At 32.7% G+C, this 17949-nt stretch overlaps 1 protein-coding gene across 2 annotated transcripts; it reads right to left on the reverse strand.

Moving 5' to 3' along the window:
- Positions 1–404: 404 nt before the first annotated feature.
- On the reverse strand, positions 405–17654 carry slf (C-type lectin domain-containing protein slf). Of its 2 annotated transcripts, XM_018544837.1 has the most exons (4): positions 17591–17654; positions 15978–16113; positions 3334–3513; positions 405–1192 (listed from the first exon to the last, which is right to left on the reverse strand). In XM_018544837.1, exons 2-4 carry the CDS (start codon positions 16111–16113, stop codon positions 810–812), a joined length of 699 nt encoding a protein of 232 aa, XP_018400339.1. In that variant the 5' UTR covers positions 17591–17654; the 3' UTR covers positions 405–809. The 2 variants fall into 2 exon arrangements, with proteins under 2 accessions (XP_018400339.1, XP_018400347.1); XM_018544845.1 differs by lacking the exons at positions 15978–16113; positions 17591–17654 and adding an exon at positions 5024–5247.
- Between the last annotated feature and the right edge of the window lie 295 nt (positions 17655–17949).

Genomic DNA, 17949 nt, shown 5'->3' on the forward strand with positions numbered 1-17949 from the left:
TGTTCACTTAATAATCTAGCAATACATTTTCATATTTTAAACTTTTATAAGTACAATCGCAGTAAATAGATACATTTTTATGCAAATATATCACGTTATGTTAAAGTCACAGCATCGAATATATATAAATATAGGTAAGTTCAACTAGTCGCTGTACACAATAAAAACTTGTCATTAATTGATCATAATTTATTGATTCTACACTTTCGTTTTGTTGGAGAGACTTTTACGTCGTGTTTCTAAAAATTTCATTATAATTATTAGAACAGTAAATTAAATTTATCGTTGATATCCTCTATAAATCGGTTTTTTCTTATTTTATATAGTTTATATATATATATACATATATATATAAAACGATGAGAAAAAACTAAGGATACAAGAGCTTTACATGGTCATGGAAATTCAATATAAATCATACAAAAATTGGCAGTGAGATGTATAAATTTTAATAAAAGAAAACCCATAAGAATAGATTACAAAATTCTAATGAGCTTTTGTTTCGAGTAACACTTACAATTAGTCAAAAACTAAAATTGTATTTTACTGTAAAATATAATTATAATAAGATATCTCATTCTTAAATTTTAGACGTTGTTTACAGAAACATCATGAAATGTTTTTTTGTTATGGTCTAACACATATAAAGAATTCTCTATGATTATCCGAGAAGAATCGTCCGCGTCCCTATATTTGGCACGTGTCTCGTCGGTTTCGCGACGGGAAGTACAGAAGAAAAGTGAGTGCTGATATGACGCTGATGGACGATCGCGTGATCACCACGTAGGTGTCGGCTGACCGCGATCGCTTTAAAGGCGAATCCCGCGGTTGGTGCTGGCCACGTAGTTGAGCAACTCCTCAGAGTCCTCGCAGACGAACGGTTTCTCATGGTAACACGCGACGTCGTGCCAGGCAATGCCATCGTTGTAAACGTTGTTTAGGACGGACAAGCAGGATTCGTTGGTACCGTTGATGTCATACTCGGCATTATCCGGCTGCCTCACTTTCTTGTGGCCAGTCTGCGACCATGGATTGAAACCCCAACCGTTTGGCACTTGATTGGTGGGTGCCATCTTCTCGCGATTTGCCGACCAGAACCAACCGAACAAAGACTTGGGTTCGAGGTCGCGTCGGTTCTCGCAGCCCTTGAAGTCGCAGAGACGTCCAGACGTCCAGATGTAAGGAATATCATCTAAGGGGAAAAATAGATTTTACGTGAAACTGATTACTTGTCAGAAATAGACTGCAAACATTCGATGTAGATTTGGTAATCATTAAATTAGAAATTTTATTTATTTTGCCTACACATATAATTCAATAAAGTTTGTTTAATCAAAGTTAGCTTTGAACTATTCAGTAAATAGCTATATTATTACACAGCTATTATATTATTAAACATAATATTCGAACACACTCTCGTAATAACTTTTATTACTAAAAATACTACTGGTAAGAATTTTTTAGATATAACAGATACTCTGTGATTTATAATTTCTTATTAAATCAAAGCATGATTATAGAGAAATCACCCCAAACTGTAAATCAATATACTGCGGGTGTAAAAGGTCTACCAAGCGTATAATTAAACGAGAAGGCTGGTCACGTAGTATTCTTAAGCGAAATCAACTCGGTACCATCTTACTTTCGCCGGACTGTAAAAAGATTCATGCACCGCGTGATGCTGTTATATAAAAAGATGAGAGTCTCTAGCCTCAACCCACTTCAAGACCCCCGCATTACCTTGAAAACTGTCGTTACACTCACCGACTAGCCTCCCACGATTCTCCATCGTGATGAATATCGTTCATGATGAGCAGGTATCATCACAATTATGATAATTGCGGTTAGAGGCGACAGTGAAATCCGACAAATGTTCCGGCAATTTATATTAATTCTTGGTTACTAGTTATTCAATTTCTAATCCATATGATTGATATTGCGGTTTTTAAATTTTCTAAATTATTGATGAATTATTTATTTTTCGATTAATTATTTCTGTCTCAATTGTTAAAGTAATAAGTTATCTACGTCATTAGATGAACCTTTATGCGTCTTTATATAGAAAAAGATGAAAAATAAGTTAAATATCATATGATAGTTTAATTTATAAAAAAATTTTCTTTAACGGTCGGATATAACAATTACAACTTGCATCATTCAAGTTCAACAAAACATTTTAAAGGAAAACGAGGAAGAAGCTTCGTACTAATAAAAGTAAAAGCTAAGTCGTGTAAAACCCTTCGATTAATTGCACTTTCGGTTCTCGAATGCGCTTAAACGCATCGCGTTGCAGCCAAAAGGTCGTAATGAAAAGAAGGAAAGGATAAAGGGGAAGCATCGTCGTTAATCATCCGAATCGAAGACGCGATGATGTTCCACGTCGGGCTGCTTATTTCGAAATACTGCCGAATGATTATCTCGCATGGAAAGTTGCCGTGGTAAATCGCTGTGTCGTTGTCGATATTTACGACTCGCTACTATCGTCACCACGGCTGTACGCCGTGTGAAAACTTTCTAAGGCTATTCTATCAAAAGGACCAGTGGATTTACCCTTCTCGAGTGAATTCAAGAATTCGTACTCCCCTACTCGTGTTTGACAAGTTGCAATGCGTTAATAAATGATAGGTGAAATAAGAACTAGATCCAAGCGTGTTTGTTATCGATCGAGAGGTGTAATTAGAAGAAAATGATATTCTATTAGATATTTATAGGTCAAATTATAATAATTATGCAGTTTCTAGAAATCAATGCATGTACATCATTTAATACGTAAATTAGTCTCCCCATTATAATGATAGATTTAACTGATTATGAAGCAATACATACAGATTGCAAACTTAAGAATTTCTCATCGTGAATAAAATATTTTTCAAATTAAATAAATAATAAAGCGTACACGTCAAGACTAGATATTGTTGGCTAATTATAAGAATATTTTTTATGTAAATTTGAAATGTATGCATCTTCCAGTTATATTAAATAAACTATGCGTCGATTACTGTCAAACTTGCAATGTAATCACAAACTAAAATAATAAATTTAATCGATCGTCAATTTGATAATAATAATAAAATATTTGATAATAATAAAACATTTTTTCTTTCAACAAAGCTGCTTACTAAAATTCCTTTAACTGCAAATACGACCTCATGCCGCGCTTTCCTTTGTTCACAAACAAAACGAAGCCGCTGTTACTTTGTCCTTCGATCATGCATTGATCTCTAATTTGCAATGTGGAACAGTAAGAATGATTCACAAAGGAGCGACGCGCGTGTATATATACGTCGGCATGTTTCATGAGAGTTTGATCGTTGCAAGATAAGTTATACTTACTCTGCTGAATGAGCCTAAAGATCATATTGTTTTCTTCTTGAGTTTCCATCGAAATGAGATCCATGCAGTATTCCCTGCAAACATTTCTAGCGTCTAACCAATCCACCTTCTGATTAGCATGGGCCGGTACATGCCCGCTGTAGAAATAGTTGTGTCCTCGGAAGTTAAACTGCTTCGGCCCTGTAAAGTGTTTTATTATATTAAATCGTTTTATTTCTATTTCTGTAAAACACTCTATAATTTTCTTAAATTACTTATTAATAATTAAAGTGTACACAGAAAGAATGGTTTTGCTAAAGTATCTAAAAATTTAATCAGACACTCTCTAAATTCTCTGAAATATCACTCTAAAGAATAAAAATTCAGCCAGTTTTGAAAAAGGGTGGTTCGGTTTTCAATTTTCACTCTTCCAAATGACATTTACTCTAAAAATTTTTTAAAAGTACAGATCCAAATGATTTTGTTAAGCTATCAAAATAATTATGTAGAACGTTTGAGCTAATGTTGCTAGTTATCAAATTTTTTTACGTCATGCTTGAACTATTTATACATAGTTATTTTGTCAGTTTAATTAAATTATTTTTAGTTATATCACTTAGATATATCAGCAAAATCGTTTTACTGTATGTTATGTACATTATTTCTGTTTCCAACAGAAGGTGAGATTCAAGAGTGGATAAGAATCTGAAGTAGCGTTGTATCGTGTCTATAAATGTGAAGAGTATTAGCTTCCCTATTATCAGCGTATTATTTATGGAGATGTCATTCGAGGCTTTACAGAAAGAATGGTAAATCAACGATTATATCAGATCTCGCAATTGCGCCTTTCTTTCCTGTTAACAGATTCTCGATTTAATCGGTAGTTAATAGTTCATGGGTCAAACAGCTGTTGCGATAGAGTAATCCGCAGATCTATACTTTCCGCGATCGAATGTGTCTGGCCAAAGTCGATCGACTCCACTTGGCCGCAATAAGATTTGTTCTATCTACTTGAAAAATCGAAAGATTCTTACAGAAAAATGTCCTTTTCAGAGTTTCTCATCAACTATCAATGATCCTTAAATAATTAACCTCATCGAGCGCGTATAATAGCATATCAAATAATTTTTTCTTGCATTTCGTATTTTTAGTCTATACATTTATTAGTAGAACATATTTAGTGTAAATTATATTTTGTACATACAGAGAAGAACGAAGTTGCTAAAGTATTATATTTAAAAATTTAGCTACATATAGATCTGAAAATAATTTTGTGAGATTATTAAAAATTTATGTGGAACTCTTAAGTGTTGATGACATTGCAACAAAAAGTTTTAACGTTTTGGCAATCCGTTTGAACATTCTATAATACATAATTGTTTTGGCAAAATTATTTTCAGATCTGTATCTAGCCAAATTTTTAGATACTTCAACAATTGTTTCTTTATGTGAATTTAAAAAACAAAACTTAGATGTTTAAATTTTTTTTAGAAACAGACTATAGATACGTAAATGTCAAGAAAGGATGTCAAAACAACAAACGAAAATATATTTCTCCATCAATGTTGCTTCCAAAATATATATGTGACGTATACTAAAGAAAGCAATTTATAAAGTAATAAAAAACACAATTTACACAATATTTTCCCATAAATTCAGAAAACTGGCAGACAAAATATTTCTCTGAGTTACAAAAAAAATGCTTACTAACTTTGAAAGATTTTCCACGATTTTATGCATAGTATTTGCCTTCGTTGCTGTCGCATTGACGCGGTCCGTTATTTCTCTCGTTCATTTCGCAATTTTCTTAGAGTTCTTGGCGTTTTCCACCAAACGTTACCAAGCACATGTTTCGTCCAGCGTCGGGACCGCTAAATAGCGCGTTGTTTTATTCCGCGGGCAGGGAATCTGTAATCGACAGCAGCACAGCGGCAGCGCGTCATTATCATCCGCTTTAAATGTCAACAGTCTTACACTTTTTCCCGGTATTTATGCAGGTATGCCTCTCCCCGTCGACGATTTACGACGTGTGTCTCATTATGAGCGCCGCATTACGAAACGTATACGTGCACATGTATTATCGGGCTGCGTTACAAGGAGCATCTCTCTTTCTTTCTTTTTCTCTCCTTCGCGCTGTGACATAACGTTTTATATTCCGTTGCGTGTACTATCCCCTCGCCGCGCTTTTTCTTCATCTTCTTCATCCTCTTTTTCGAGCCGACTTTTCGAGCGACTTCTCCATTCGTCGTGACATTCGTAACATTTCGTCGTTTATTACGACAACGCCGATGTCGTGCGATTTCATGTCCAGTTTTAAATGTCTGAGAGACACACTTCAGACATCTCTTCAAATGTGTTTTCGAGAAAAGGTTCAAGAGAGAGAGAGAGATATTTCAAAAATTTAAAAAGATTTAAAATGTTCAATGTGTAGCCCACTTCGTTAATAAAGACGTTCTAATGAACGATAAGATAGGTACTCAAAAAATTTTGAAATTATAATATATTATAATATATTATATTTTGTCAGAGTATATTATAATAAAAATTAATATATTATATATAAATATATTATATACATATATACAGTATAAAGAAATAATTATTTGCGCAAAATTAGATAAGTCACTATAATTGTCAACATTGAATATTTGAAGAATATTTCAAAATATTCTTGGATACACATTATAATATGAAACAACATTTCTTCTTTTTTCATTCAGAGAAACAACAAATATATATGCAAATATTTAATGCTGATTGAAATGACTGGATTTATATGATATCTTCTTTTTTGGCAACTTGTCTGCTACGGCCGCGGCGCTGTGTTAATTGAAATTTATTACACGACGTTATATGTGTATTATGTAAGAGATAGCCATCAAATTTGAATAAAACGATTGAGTCGATTGTATCTTCAAGCATCGGCACCCTTTACATTTTACTGCTCGCGTGTCCTTGCCCACGTATGTTTTCAGTCAATTGATGATTTCGCCTGGTATTCGCAAGATATTCAACACGCTAATGTCAAAGGTCGATAACGTTGATGGCAATTTTACAAGCAACCGCTATTTTTTGTACCTGTTTTGTACCGTTATAATTTAACAAACGGTCATTCCTATTGTCGTTTTTGGTCATTCTTATTGCAATCTCGGTCTATTTATAACAGTCCACAGAAGAACTCAGGATATTTTATCTCTTTCGAAAAGCAATTATAGTTTTATGTAGCTGCACGGTAATAATTTGAACTCTTTTGCAAAATGAGTATTGATTTCTAATAATTAGATTTTAAGCCATTAATGTTTGATAAAATATCAAGTAAAAAGAAATAAGTGATTATTACATTTTTTACTGAAAAAAATAATAATTTAGATATCTTGCTTCTTTTGTTTCATATACCTAGTTGTATACAATAATAATTTAAAAAAACTTTCGTAATAGTAAGATTTCTAATAATCACATTTTATTGTTGTAATTTCTGATAAAATAACAAACAAAAAACAATAAGTATGACGCAATTGATACTTTTATCGGAAAAAGCAATACTTTAAACTTTAATTGGAATATCTTTGAACAAAGTTTCTTTGCGAATGAATCGTGCTAGCCACCCAAGCGTTCAATTCGAGATTCCGCCGTGGAAAGGCAATTGTATTGCGTGTATCGAGGAAGAAGAAAGACTGTCTGTCAGGATTTACGACATAGGACAAAGTCGTGATTCCCGTTGTCAGTATAAATTTAACGAAGACTTCGCATCTATGGAAGATAAGGATTTTATATCCCAGTCGCGTCATTCTCCCGCTCGCGGCGTTTGATACATGGGACTTGAATCAAATCGAATATTTCGTAACACAAGCGCTCTGATTATAAACGATTTCTCTATAGCATTTTATTATGATGTTTGAATGTTGCTTAAAAATAATAATAGTTTCTTAAAATCATAAGTTAAACATGTTATAAAATAAGAAATTCTTAAATGAACTTTCAAAATAATAATTTTGTATTAAATAAAATAAGTTTATTTAATACGAATATTTCCTTATTAATATTTTTAATTCTAATAATAATTCACACACATATACATGAAATGTTTTAAAATTCTTGAATTTATAATTTCGATGAAATAAATAGATAAGTAATTGAATTAAACTTTGGTTTTTTAAGCATGATGTATTTCTCATATTTTTATTCTCTTTTAAAATGTGTAAATTTGTATTAACTTCTTTATCTTGTTTTATATACAAATTATTGATTTGTTCATTTAAATTAGATCTTTCATTTTTACGCGATCATAATACCAGTGATGCTGTATAATTTTTATTTCCGCATCTGATAATAGATAAATCGTCTGATAATAGATAAATCTATACCGATAATGAATTTTAGCCGATACTGAAATATGAACAGATATCGATGTCGATGATAGTTTCTCAGGAAAATTGATGACGAAAAAGTGATGTCTGCCGTCTCGTGAATATTAAGAGCTCTATTAAATAATCGTAAAATATAACGACACGTCGCGTTACTTCTGATTAATGGATAGATGCTTGATTTTCAAAGACTATCTCATTAAAGTAATATTCGACTAGCCCCAAAGTAGGATATTTATAAATAAAACGAAAAACACTACGTAAGTAAGTGTTTACCGTGGTATTACAGCCGTACCTAGAAAGTAATTTACGCTTCCATTGATCGGAGTCACGTGAGGCGATTTCAATGTGTTAAATAGACGAGCCAATCACGTGTGGAACTGACACTATGCGCCTTGATTATGCATCGAACGGAAATCGACATGTAAATATTATAAAACCATGTGCCGTCATCACAGCTATTCTCGTCTAGATCGATAATCTACGTTGTGAATCTTGTGATATACTCGTATGTTGCAGTAATATGATTGCTTAATACCTGTTCATTGTTACACGGAAAGAATGATTTTGTTGAAATATCTAAAAATTTAGATACAGATCTGAAAATAATTTTATTAGATCATCAAAATAATTACGTAGAAAACTCAAATGTGGTAAGCAATGCTACAAAAAAGAAATTGTATTCTAGATAATTATTTTTTTAGCTAAATAAAATTACTTTCAGATCTAGCTGAATTTTTAGATATTCCAGCAAATTTCGTTTTTTCCGTATATCAATGTAATATATAAACTACACACTTACATATTATAATACATAATATATATAACAACATGATAGTATACAGATCGTAATATGCTTTTTCTTCGTATATAGTCATAGAAATTTCAGATTTATAAAAATATGAATGTCATGTATGAATGTTAATACGTACAAGATTAGATGCGTATTATTAAAAGAATACAGAGAATGACTATGCGTGATTATATCATCATTAAATGTGGTGGATTTCTTTTTCTTTGCTTACATGCAACGGCATTCGCGTGCATCGAACGAAAAAAACGTTCACCTCTTGTCGAGCCATCGCAATTTACGTTCGTTATATCAGCATCGATTATACATTTATGCTCCTGGTGTGTCTCACGCGTTTGTGTCAAGGAACTCGTAATGATAATCGCTTTAATCGTGCTATTGTTCACCGCGCGAGAATTATAGCGCAGACTCTAACGTATTTGATGATCAAACAATATATATATGTATATGCATTAACTGATATTTAAAGTGTCACATAAAAATCAACAAAAGGTCAAAATTTTTATTTTGAATCTTAATGTCAATAAACAGTCAAATTTTGTAACCAAGAATCATCATTGTTACTTTTATGACGTCAAAATAAAGTTTTTTTATTTTTCACTGATTTGAGATGTGTTCCTTGAATGACATTAATAGAAATATTAAATGTTTAGAATCAATATAAAGTTGTAATTGTTTTTATATAGTAACGTTAATTATTATTTAAACTTTTCTTATACATAAACTATATATATTATAAAGATTTTTTAATATTCTAGCAAATTTTCAGTTTAAAAGAAAAACACATTAAAGAGCAAAACCTATAAACGTTTAGGATTGTTGCTACATGTAATATTGCTACTTTTTATGCATAGATGACAATTAAAATTCCATATTTACTTAAGATAATATTTCGACAAAGTGTCTGCAACTTCTTTGAAAGACTTCAGTTAAGAACTATCGATCATGATATCGAAACAAGTGACTTTTCTGAAGTCACACTTATCATCCAAAAATAGCGATCTTGTATAGTATTTTAAGACTATAAGAGCAAACGGTTATTTTCTACGATAAAATATACTTTCCTTGATTACATACTGGGTCCATTTGGGACAAAGAGAAAGCTGATTCAGTAACGCGACAGTGCGCCTCCGATGTATTTCGACAGCACAATTTACTTCCGACATTGCTACCGAACGATTTAATCTACTATAGAACAAATCGGCTCTTCGGAGAAAAGTATGTTTAATTGACGTTATTTTTTATAATGGAAATGCTCTAGACGCGAGTGCGTCGCTTAATAAGCGACGTAATAAACGTACATTAATGAGCAAGCTTCGCTTGTAAAATGCGGATGTTGCTACAATCGCAGTTGATCTCTGCTAATTGTCACGTAAGAAGATATTAATCGTGTCGTTCTCCGTGTGTAAAATCCATGAGTCGCGTGTTTCGCAGACTCTTGGAAATGACATGCACCATAGTCAAGACACATTACGTCGTGATAAAAATAGATAAACGTTCGAAAGCGCATTTCTTTTCAGAGAAAAGCAATTTTCGTTATTATTTTTGTATAAAAATAGTAAAATACAAACAGTGTGAGATATATACGTAATAGCAACAAAATTTTAATTAATATATAATCTGAGGATTGTTTCTGTTCGTTACAAAATATAGTGTGAAATATGTATATACATATTGAATATGAGGTTAATTAATGAATAATCCGATACGCGGAAAGAACGGTTTTATTAAAGTCTAAAAAGCTTGAATTTAAAAATTTATTAGATACAAATTAGTTAGATGCAAATCTGAAAAATTTGTTGACCATCAAAATATTTATATAGAGCACTTAAGCATGTCTTGATATTTTAGCAATCAGTTTAAACATCTTACATAATTATTTTAATAGTTCAACAAAATTTTTAGATTTATATACAGTATAACTAAATTTTTTAATACTTCAGCAAAACGTTCTTTTTGTATATAATTTAATATATTCGTTAATACTGAATTAAAGTACAATTAATATATGTGACTAGGACATGTAGCGCAAAAGTCTTACGTGTACGGTTTGTGTCTAGATTTTATTACGTCAGTTAGTATTGATCATAATTAATTATATTGTTTCTTATAGTTCGTAATATATGTAATAAAACAAATACTCAATTATAGTAACGATGATATCGTTCCTTAATTGGAATTCCCTAATGGACGCTGCTCCACGAGTGAATTTGTCGGGAGTCAGTTTCTCGTTCGCGAACGAGATCAGTGGGTCGACGGCAAGTCGTGAATAAACAACATTCGAGCGTGGAGGCGAAGGAAAAGGAAACTCGTGGCTCTCCGCACGAGCTGCCAAGCGAAGGTGAAACTTTTTCTCTTTGCACACGACGCGACGGGTCAATGGGTCCTGGCACGGCTTGTCTTGCATGGGGATAACGGTTTTCCCCATGCTCTTCTCTCTCAATTTATCGTGAATGTTGGTACTCACGAAAAGAAACTAACGATTATTATCCAGTAATATTTTCCAACAAGGACAATTAGAAATGCTTACTTTGGTATGTGTCGAAAGTTACATATTTTATAAAATATATTTATAATTCAAATTTGATATTATTTTTTAATGTTTGGAAACTCAATTAAAAACAAAGATATAAATCAATTCATATCTATTTTTTTTTTTTTTATCGAATTATGTATTCTAAGTAAAGTTTCAAAGTATGCAGATAAAATTGATCAAAAACGAACATATTTCTTTGCTCTATAAAGATTTCGGTTGTCACTCAAAAATTACTACAATGTCCGATACAGGCATGTCGTGTTATGAAAAGTTTTACGAACGAATCATGCTTGGCTGTTACACGTGTAAGCGACATACGAAGGGATAATCTCCGAAGAGCGTTGTTGTCCGATTTCGTAAGCAGTTCCTGACATTTTCGTGGCGATGTAGCGCCGGCCTTTTGTAGAGTTGTCAGTCAGTCAATCTCACGACGAGTAAGATTGCAACAGCTGATCGGTCAGCCGCACTGTCATAAGGCGATTTAACGGCGATTTGTTAGCAACTGTCTTTTATTCGGCGTCAATGATTACGCAATTGTTATTAACGGCGGTATAATACGTCGATTAACCTTATGCGATTGTCTGCCTCAATTTTTTTTCTCTCCGAGCTTGCGAAATTATCGGATGTTCTTATCACGCTTTCGAGTTCAACGTGAGGTCGTATAAGGATTCATACTTGTAAGATGAAGATGTTGCTATATAAAACGGACAGTAGCATCTTATGCAAGCTGTATGCGGAATTTCATTTAAAATTAACCCTTACTACATACGATAAATATTTACTAATTTAATTTTTAATACTTTTTCAAGTTTACAAAAATTATTAAATGATTCTTACGTTTTAACTTCTTTAAAAAGATCATTTGTAAAAAAGGAAAGAATAAAGACCATTATTTAGCCAGGTGCTCCGAATATTTTAAAGAAATGCGGAGGACACGAATGATCTAATCATATATAAATGTTAATTAAATTATTTAATTTGTGATATAATTACATACTATTTATTTAATTATTACTTGATAATTATATGTTATATTTTTTGAACATGGCCGAAGACATTATCGCGTCTCCTGATTATGTATTAATGCTTTAAAGGTTTAAAGGCTACGTTCAACGTGTAAAACAAGAAAACTATCCCTGCAATATATTAAGTGCAAATTACTATTACCAGCCAAAGATCATCCGTGCACTATCGCGTGTTCTTGTTAACAAGTGATCATAGAATAAGTATAGCTTGCAAGCTATCTTTACATTTTTCTTTGTACTTAGCAATATATTGCAATGCCCTACGAGACCACACGTATCGATTTGACACACAAGATTTTCACTTCGCGCCAGACTCGACAGGAAAATTCGAAAATTGTATAAAATTACCGCAACTAACAGCCTCCACTGTAATTACAATATGCGCGAGAGTAATGTGGTAAAGCATGCGGACGCTTAATCGCGTATCTTCACCGTAATAGCACCATCGGACACCGGCTTAATAGGCCGATGGGTATTATATAATATCCACGGCCGATACTTGTTCACATGTTACTCAACAAGCGTGTCATTACCGCTTGCTTTAAGAGTCTAAGACATACACGCACACATTACATTTTCTATTGTGTTATTAACTTTATTAGTTTCATTCTTTTAAGTTTATAAAAATTAATCACTATCGTTTCGTTAATCCTTTATCTTAATTGGATGGGCAGATCTGACAAAAAGATTTTGACACAAGATCTATATCCGACATCGATGAATATATGAGATGCAATGACGCGAATACAAATAAACTATTATTCATATATGGTGAATCTTTCTGCATTACTGCATATACAAACAATTTATGCAGTTTCTCGTGCGTAACTATTTTGACACAGCATAAAATTCGAGAGTTCACTTCTCGTAAAATCTTTAGAAACATCCTTTTAAAATTCATACACACCACAATACTCGCGCATGTAACTTAAGCGTGTACTTAAGTATTCTTTTTTCGCTGCGCGGCACGACTAGGGGGCTGGTTCTCCATTATGTTTCTGCACATTCTTCGACGCGCGTGCATCTGCATTGACACGCTTATTATATACTCCTCTCGACGCGAGCACGAGGATCACGCTACATCTGATTACTATTGACTTGGCCGGTAAACTCCATCCTGCCATCCTGCCTGCGATCGGGCATTCCAGGAGAGCGAGCATGCAATCATTAGGTTGTTAGGTGATTGTGGTCGTATCCGAACATCATTACGTTGCACCATTGCGGCAAAGCCGATTCACTCCCACGGCCTACTCATGCCTCTCACGTTATTAAATACCGTGGAAATGCGACCATTTGGAAATTCCGTATCTCTCCCTGGTCCCCGTCGCACTTTGACTCGCGAACGCGTTGCTCTACATTCCTGCATACTCTGCTAATTTCGTTCTCTTCGGCTGCGAGAAAATCTTTAGCGCGTTGACAGTGTAAACATCCGTTTTCTCTCGGTAATCTTCGCTCGCATTGACGTCACTCGGCGCTGATCAGGTAAACTTTCTTTCTCCTTATCCGTGTTACACGTATAGTTACACAATACAGAAAGATACGACAAATTACTAATCGTTGCTAGTCAATCAAGGTCGCCAACATGATTTTTTTACCATTGCTTTCTTTCTACACGGGAAGAACAATTTGGCTGGAGTATCAAAAAATCTAACTATAAATCTGAAAATAATTTTATTGGACTATCAAAATAATTATATATGCTGATTGCAATCAAACTGATTGCTAGAGAGAGAAAAATTTATTTCAACCCGAAACTCGTATTTAAGTTTATTTCATTGATACAATTTAATCTTAAATAAAAATTATTTTGTTTAATCCCCAAAAGCTTGAATGTGCAATCAATTATATTTTTACTTTAAAGAATCAATTTGATTGGACTATTCCAATGATTACATTTATTAAATTTAAAGATATCTTTTTATATGGAATGCTAAAATATTTTATAGCTCATGTTTAAGTTTTCTATATATTTTTTATTTTGTAGTTCAGCAAAATGATCATGTATCTAAATTTTTAGAGATTTTACAAAAATTGTTCTCTTCATGTGTATCTATCGATAGCTAATTTTATGATCTAGAAGAAATATAAAAAATGACAAATAAGATTTACGTTAATCGGTTGTGAAATCAGTATTATTTCAATGAGCTAACATTTAGACCGATGCATTAATAACTCGCGAGAGATAGACGAGCATATTACCATTTGAATAACCATCGATCATGTCCTTGCTATGACGTCATTAATGTGCATCTACTGAATTAATCCGACGCGTATAACAATGTTGAGACATCCTTGCGGAAATTGTCTGACCGAAGGCAATGCTAATACAGTGATACTTAACACTAGTATTGCGTTACAAACGATTATTTTGTGAGACATAGGCCGCAAGACTGGATCAGGATACCATTAGTCAAAGAGATTGCTACTTAAACGAGTAGAAAGCAAACGATTCTCGCAATCATTCAGTAGCAGAAATGTGTAGTAGGTACTTATAATACTACATTAAAGATATTAAAGTGACACAATATTATTTATACAAAGATATATTATCCATATCTTTTTCCTCTTTTTTCTACACACATAATGTTAATTATTTTATATATTACTTTATTATTAATGTCGTCTTTTTGTATATATTATGAATTCTTTTATTATGTTTTATGAAGAAATACATTATAAACAAATATATTATATATTATAAGGCAAATATTCACTTTGACAGAGTTTTTGAAATTAAGTTGATGTTTTTGTAATAAGTGTGTCGTTTAATCATGGTTGGCTTTTTGATCGAGTGGCGTAGAGAAAGTGTACATCAGACAAGATAAAGAATCTCCAAGAAAGTTCGTGCGATGCAGTATTATCGGGATCCTGTTGGTGGTGGAACAAGTGGACGCAAGCCGGTACCACCTACTCACAGCGATCAAAAGTGAGTACCCAGGGCGCGTGCTTGCACAAGAGTCGAGAGAGGCTCGTCTACTTTTAAAAGTAAACTCGTAGCTCGTGAAATTGCGCGAGGAACCTCTTCCCCCTCCCCTTCTTAACGTGTATCAGCATTGTAACCTCGATTCCTTTGAGAGTCGGCACGACAGTGCCGTGCACCCGAGACGCACGATTGCCCCTTCTGCGAGCAAGCAGGACGATGAAAGTCCGCTGCGTTTCTTATTTTACGGGCACTTTACGTGCGGGTGATCTAATCGAGGCAGGCTCGAGTGGTTTCGTGAACGAGGTGCATCATGTGTTACAAAATCGCGGAGTTTTTCTTCCACCAGTTGACAATGTTCGCACGGATAATTAGACCATTTAATAATTTGCTCCAAACCTATTATCTCAAGATTACTGTCGTAAGATACTGTGGAACTCTAATAACGGAAATAGTGACAAGTTGAATTTAATAAATCCTGTCAAATAAATTGCGCAATTGACATTTACCGATATATAGAAATAAGAGCGTAAATAATTATGTTAATTATGACAATGTATACTTATCGTACACGAAAAGAAATGTTTTCCGAAATATTAAAAAATTTAATTAAATATAGATTTGAAAGTAATTTTGTTCAACTGTCAAAATAATTACGTAGTATATTCAAGCTAAAATATCAAAACTTTTTGCATTTCTCATTATGCTTGAGCGACCCATATAATTATTTTAATGATTAAATCTGTATCTATACCTAAATTTTTAAATACTGCAGTAAAATCTTTTTTTTCGTGTAATAATAATTATTAAATGGATGAATCATTAATTAGGTTGCATAAATTCAGTTTATAACAGGCGATAAGTTTACTAATTCTTGGTGTCTTAATAGTAAAATTGAGACAAATAGAAGGAAGAAATGGGCTAGATGTTTCATTTGTATGCCCTATCACACTTTGCAGTAAGCACAATGTAAGTAATAATTTAAGTATTGATGTTAAAAGGTACTTACGATTTGCGCACTTTTGCGGTATCGGAAGGGACAAAAATCTTCCAGGTCGGTTACTGTGCGGTCGAGCTTCATTGATTGCCGGCTCGGCGTTGGCGAACGCTGCGAGAAGCACTACTGCTAGCGGCACCAGCATCATCTATTACAAAATAATAAAAAAGACACTATTACGGATAAAAAGTAATAATGTATGCAAGATGATTATCTAATTTTATAATTCAGAATAAATTTTTAATTTTTATTGTAATGAAAACAATAAATGTTTTTTAATAGATTTGATTAATGCATATTGCGAATAATAATATATTAAATTGATTATTGACTATATATCGTTGGATAATATAGAATTATAAAATAGTCTTATATAATCCCAAATACATTTCTCCTAAGTAATAATTATGTCACAATTAAAAGATGAAATATTTAATATGTAACACGAAAGAGATTTATGAGTATAAATTGAAGGCTACTCTTTTTTTATGTGTTAATGAAGATCAACAAATTATTTTGATATTAATTTAAAATTTAGATATTCAAATATCACAATTTTATTAGCTTATTACGATGCTCTGGGATAAGCCGGTGAGAGTTTTGTACGTAATGGCGTTGACATATAGATACGCGATTTCATTTCACCGACACAAACAGTTCCTTTCCATCAAGCAGAAGTTTCTCTTAGGGAGTGTCTCTAACGAAGTAACAAGACATTTTTTATGCATGGACGCCATACATTAATTATCTATGTTACGTGATCCATCAAATCGCACCAATATCAACTGGAAGTTTCTCCAGTTACAAACATATTGAAAAGTGTCGAATGTTATCAATTTATATTGAAGTAATTGTGGAAGTACAGAATAATAGTGACAGATATATGTATATATATATATATAAATTTTTTAATAAATCCGAAAAATATTTTTTCTAAAATTTGTAAGAGAGTTTGTCTTGGTTATGTAAATTTTCAGAAATTGACGAGTAATTAATATTAATTATACACGAAACAATTAAAGAAAAAGGCCTACATAATCGCAGTTAGATTTTAATCCCTAATAAAATATATATTTCTTATATTTAAATACATCTTTTCAGTTCTTTAAATTGCGCGCCGATTACATTGGAAAATATTAATTAAGCTGCACACATATACTTTCCTTTCTCTCTATATTGCTTTCACTAAAAATGTATGTGTCTTTTTACATTAATTGCATGTAATTACTTGTTGATTACTAACTTACTGGTTATTCTAATCTGCTTCGATACATTTGTAAAAACAAAATAATAACAATTTTTATTTATAAGAATTTGCATTGTATGTACTAATTATTAAAAAAAATTAAAAAATGAGCTATTTAAATTAATAAATCTGAAAGATGTAGAGTAATTACAAGCAGTAATTTAAAAGTTTTAGAAATTAAATTATACTTGGTTTTTAATTTTTAATGTTGTTAATAAGGGAAAAGTATACTTTACCTTATGTATTATGTGTATATTGTGTTTCATTATCATAAATGATTATAAAGATTTTCATGTGTTTGCATTATCGAAATTTGGATTCACTGAATTATATCGTACGTTTTAATCCTTCCGGACAACATCCGGATTTCGGCACTCACCTTGTTCACTTGTCTCTTGGAAAAATACGGATAGACTTGGAAGACAGCGGTTAAAGAAACGTGGTCACTGATAGGATATGAAGAGACGGGCACCTTCACCGTCGATTATATAGAAATGGTCCCCACCAGATTCCAGACTCATCCCACCCTCCGCTACAAGGACCTAGTGAGATGTTCCAATGGATCGAGACCTTAGTCGTAATTAGTTCGGATAATTAAGGGTTACAGATACGGCGGATTGATTCTTCAGAAGGAAGCAGCAGTGTTTCCTTGTAATCGACTAGAGACCGATTTGACAATTTTTCTCTTCCTTTTATTGAGAGCCAAATCCGGCTCGCTTCCAGGTATTAAAAGGATAG

Source organism: Cyphomyrmex costatus, unplaced genomic scaffold (assembly GCF_001594065.2).
Source record: "Cyphomyrmex costatus isolate MS0001 unplaced genomic scaffold, Ccosl1.0 scaffold116, whole genome shotgun sequence".
Lineage (NCBI taxonomy): Eukaryota > Metazoa > Arthropoda > Insecta > Hymenoptera > Formicidae > Cyphomyrmex > Cyphomyrmex costatus.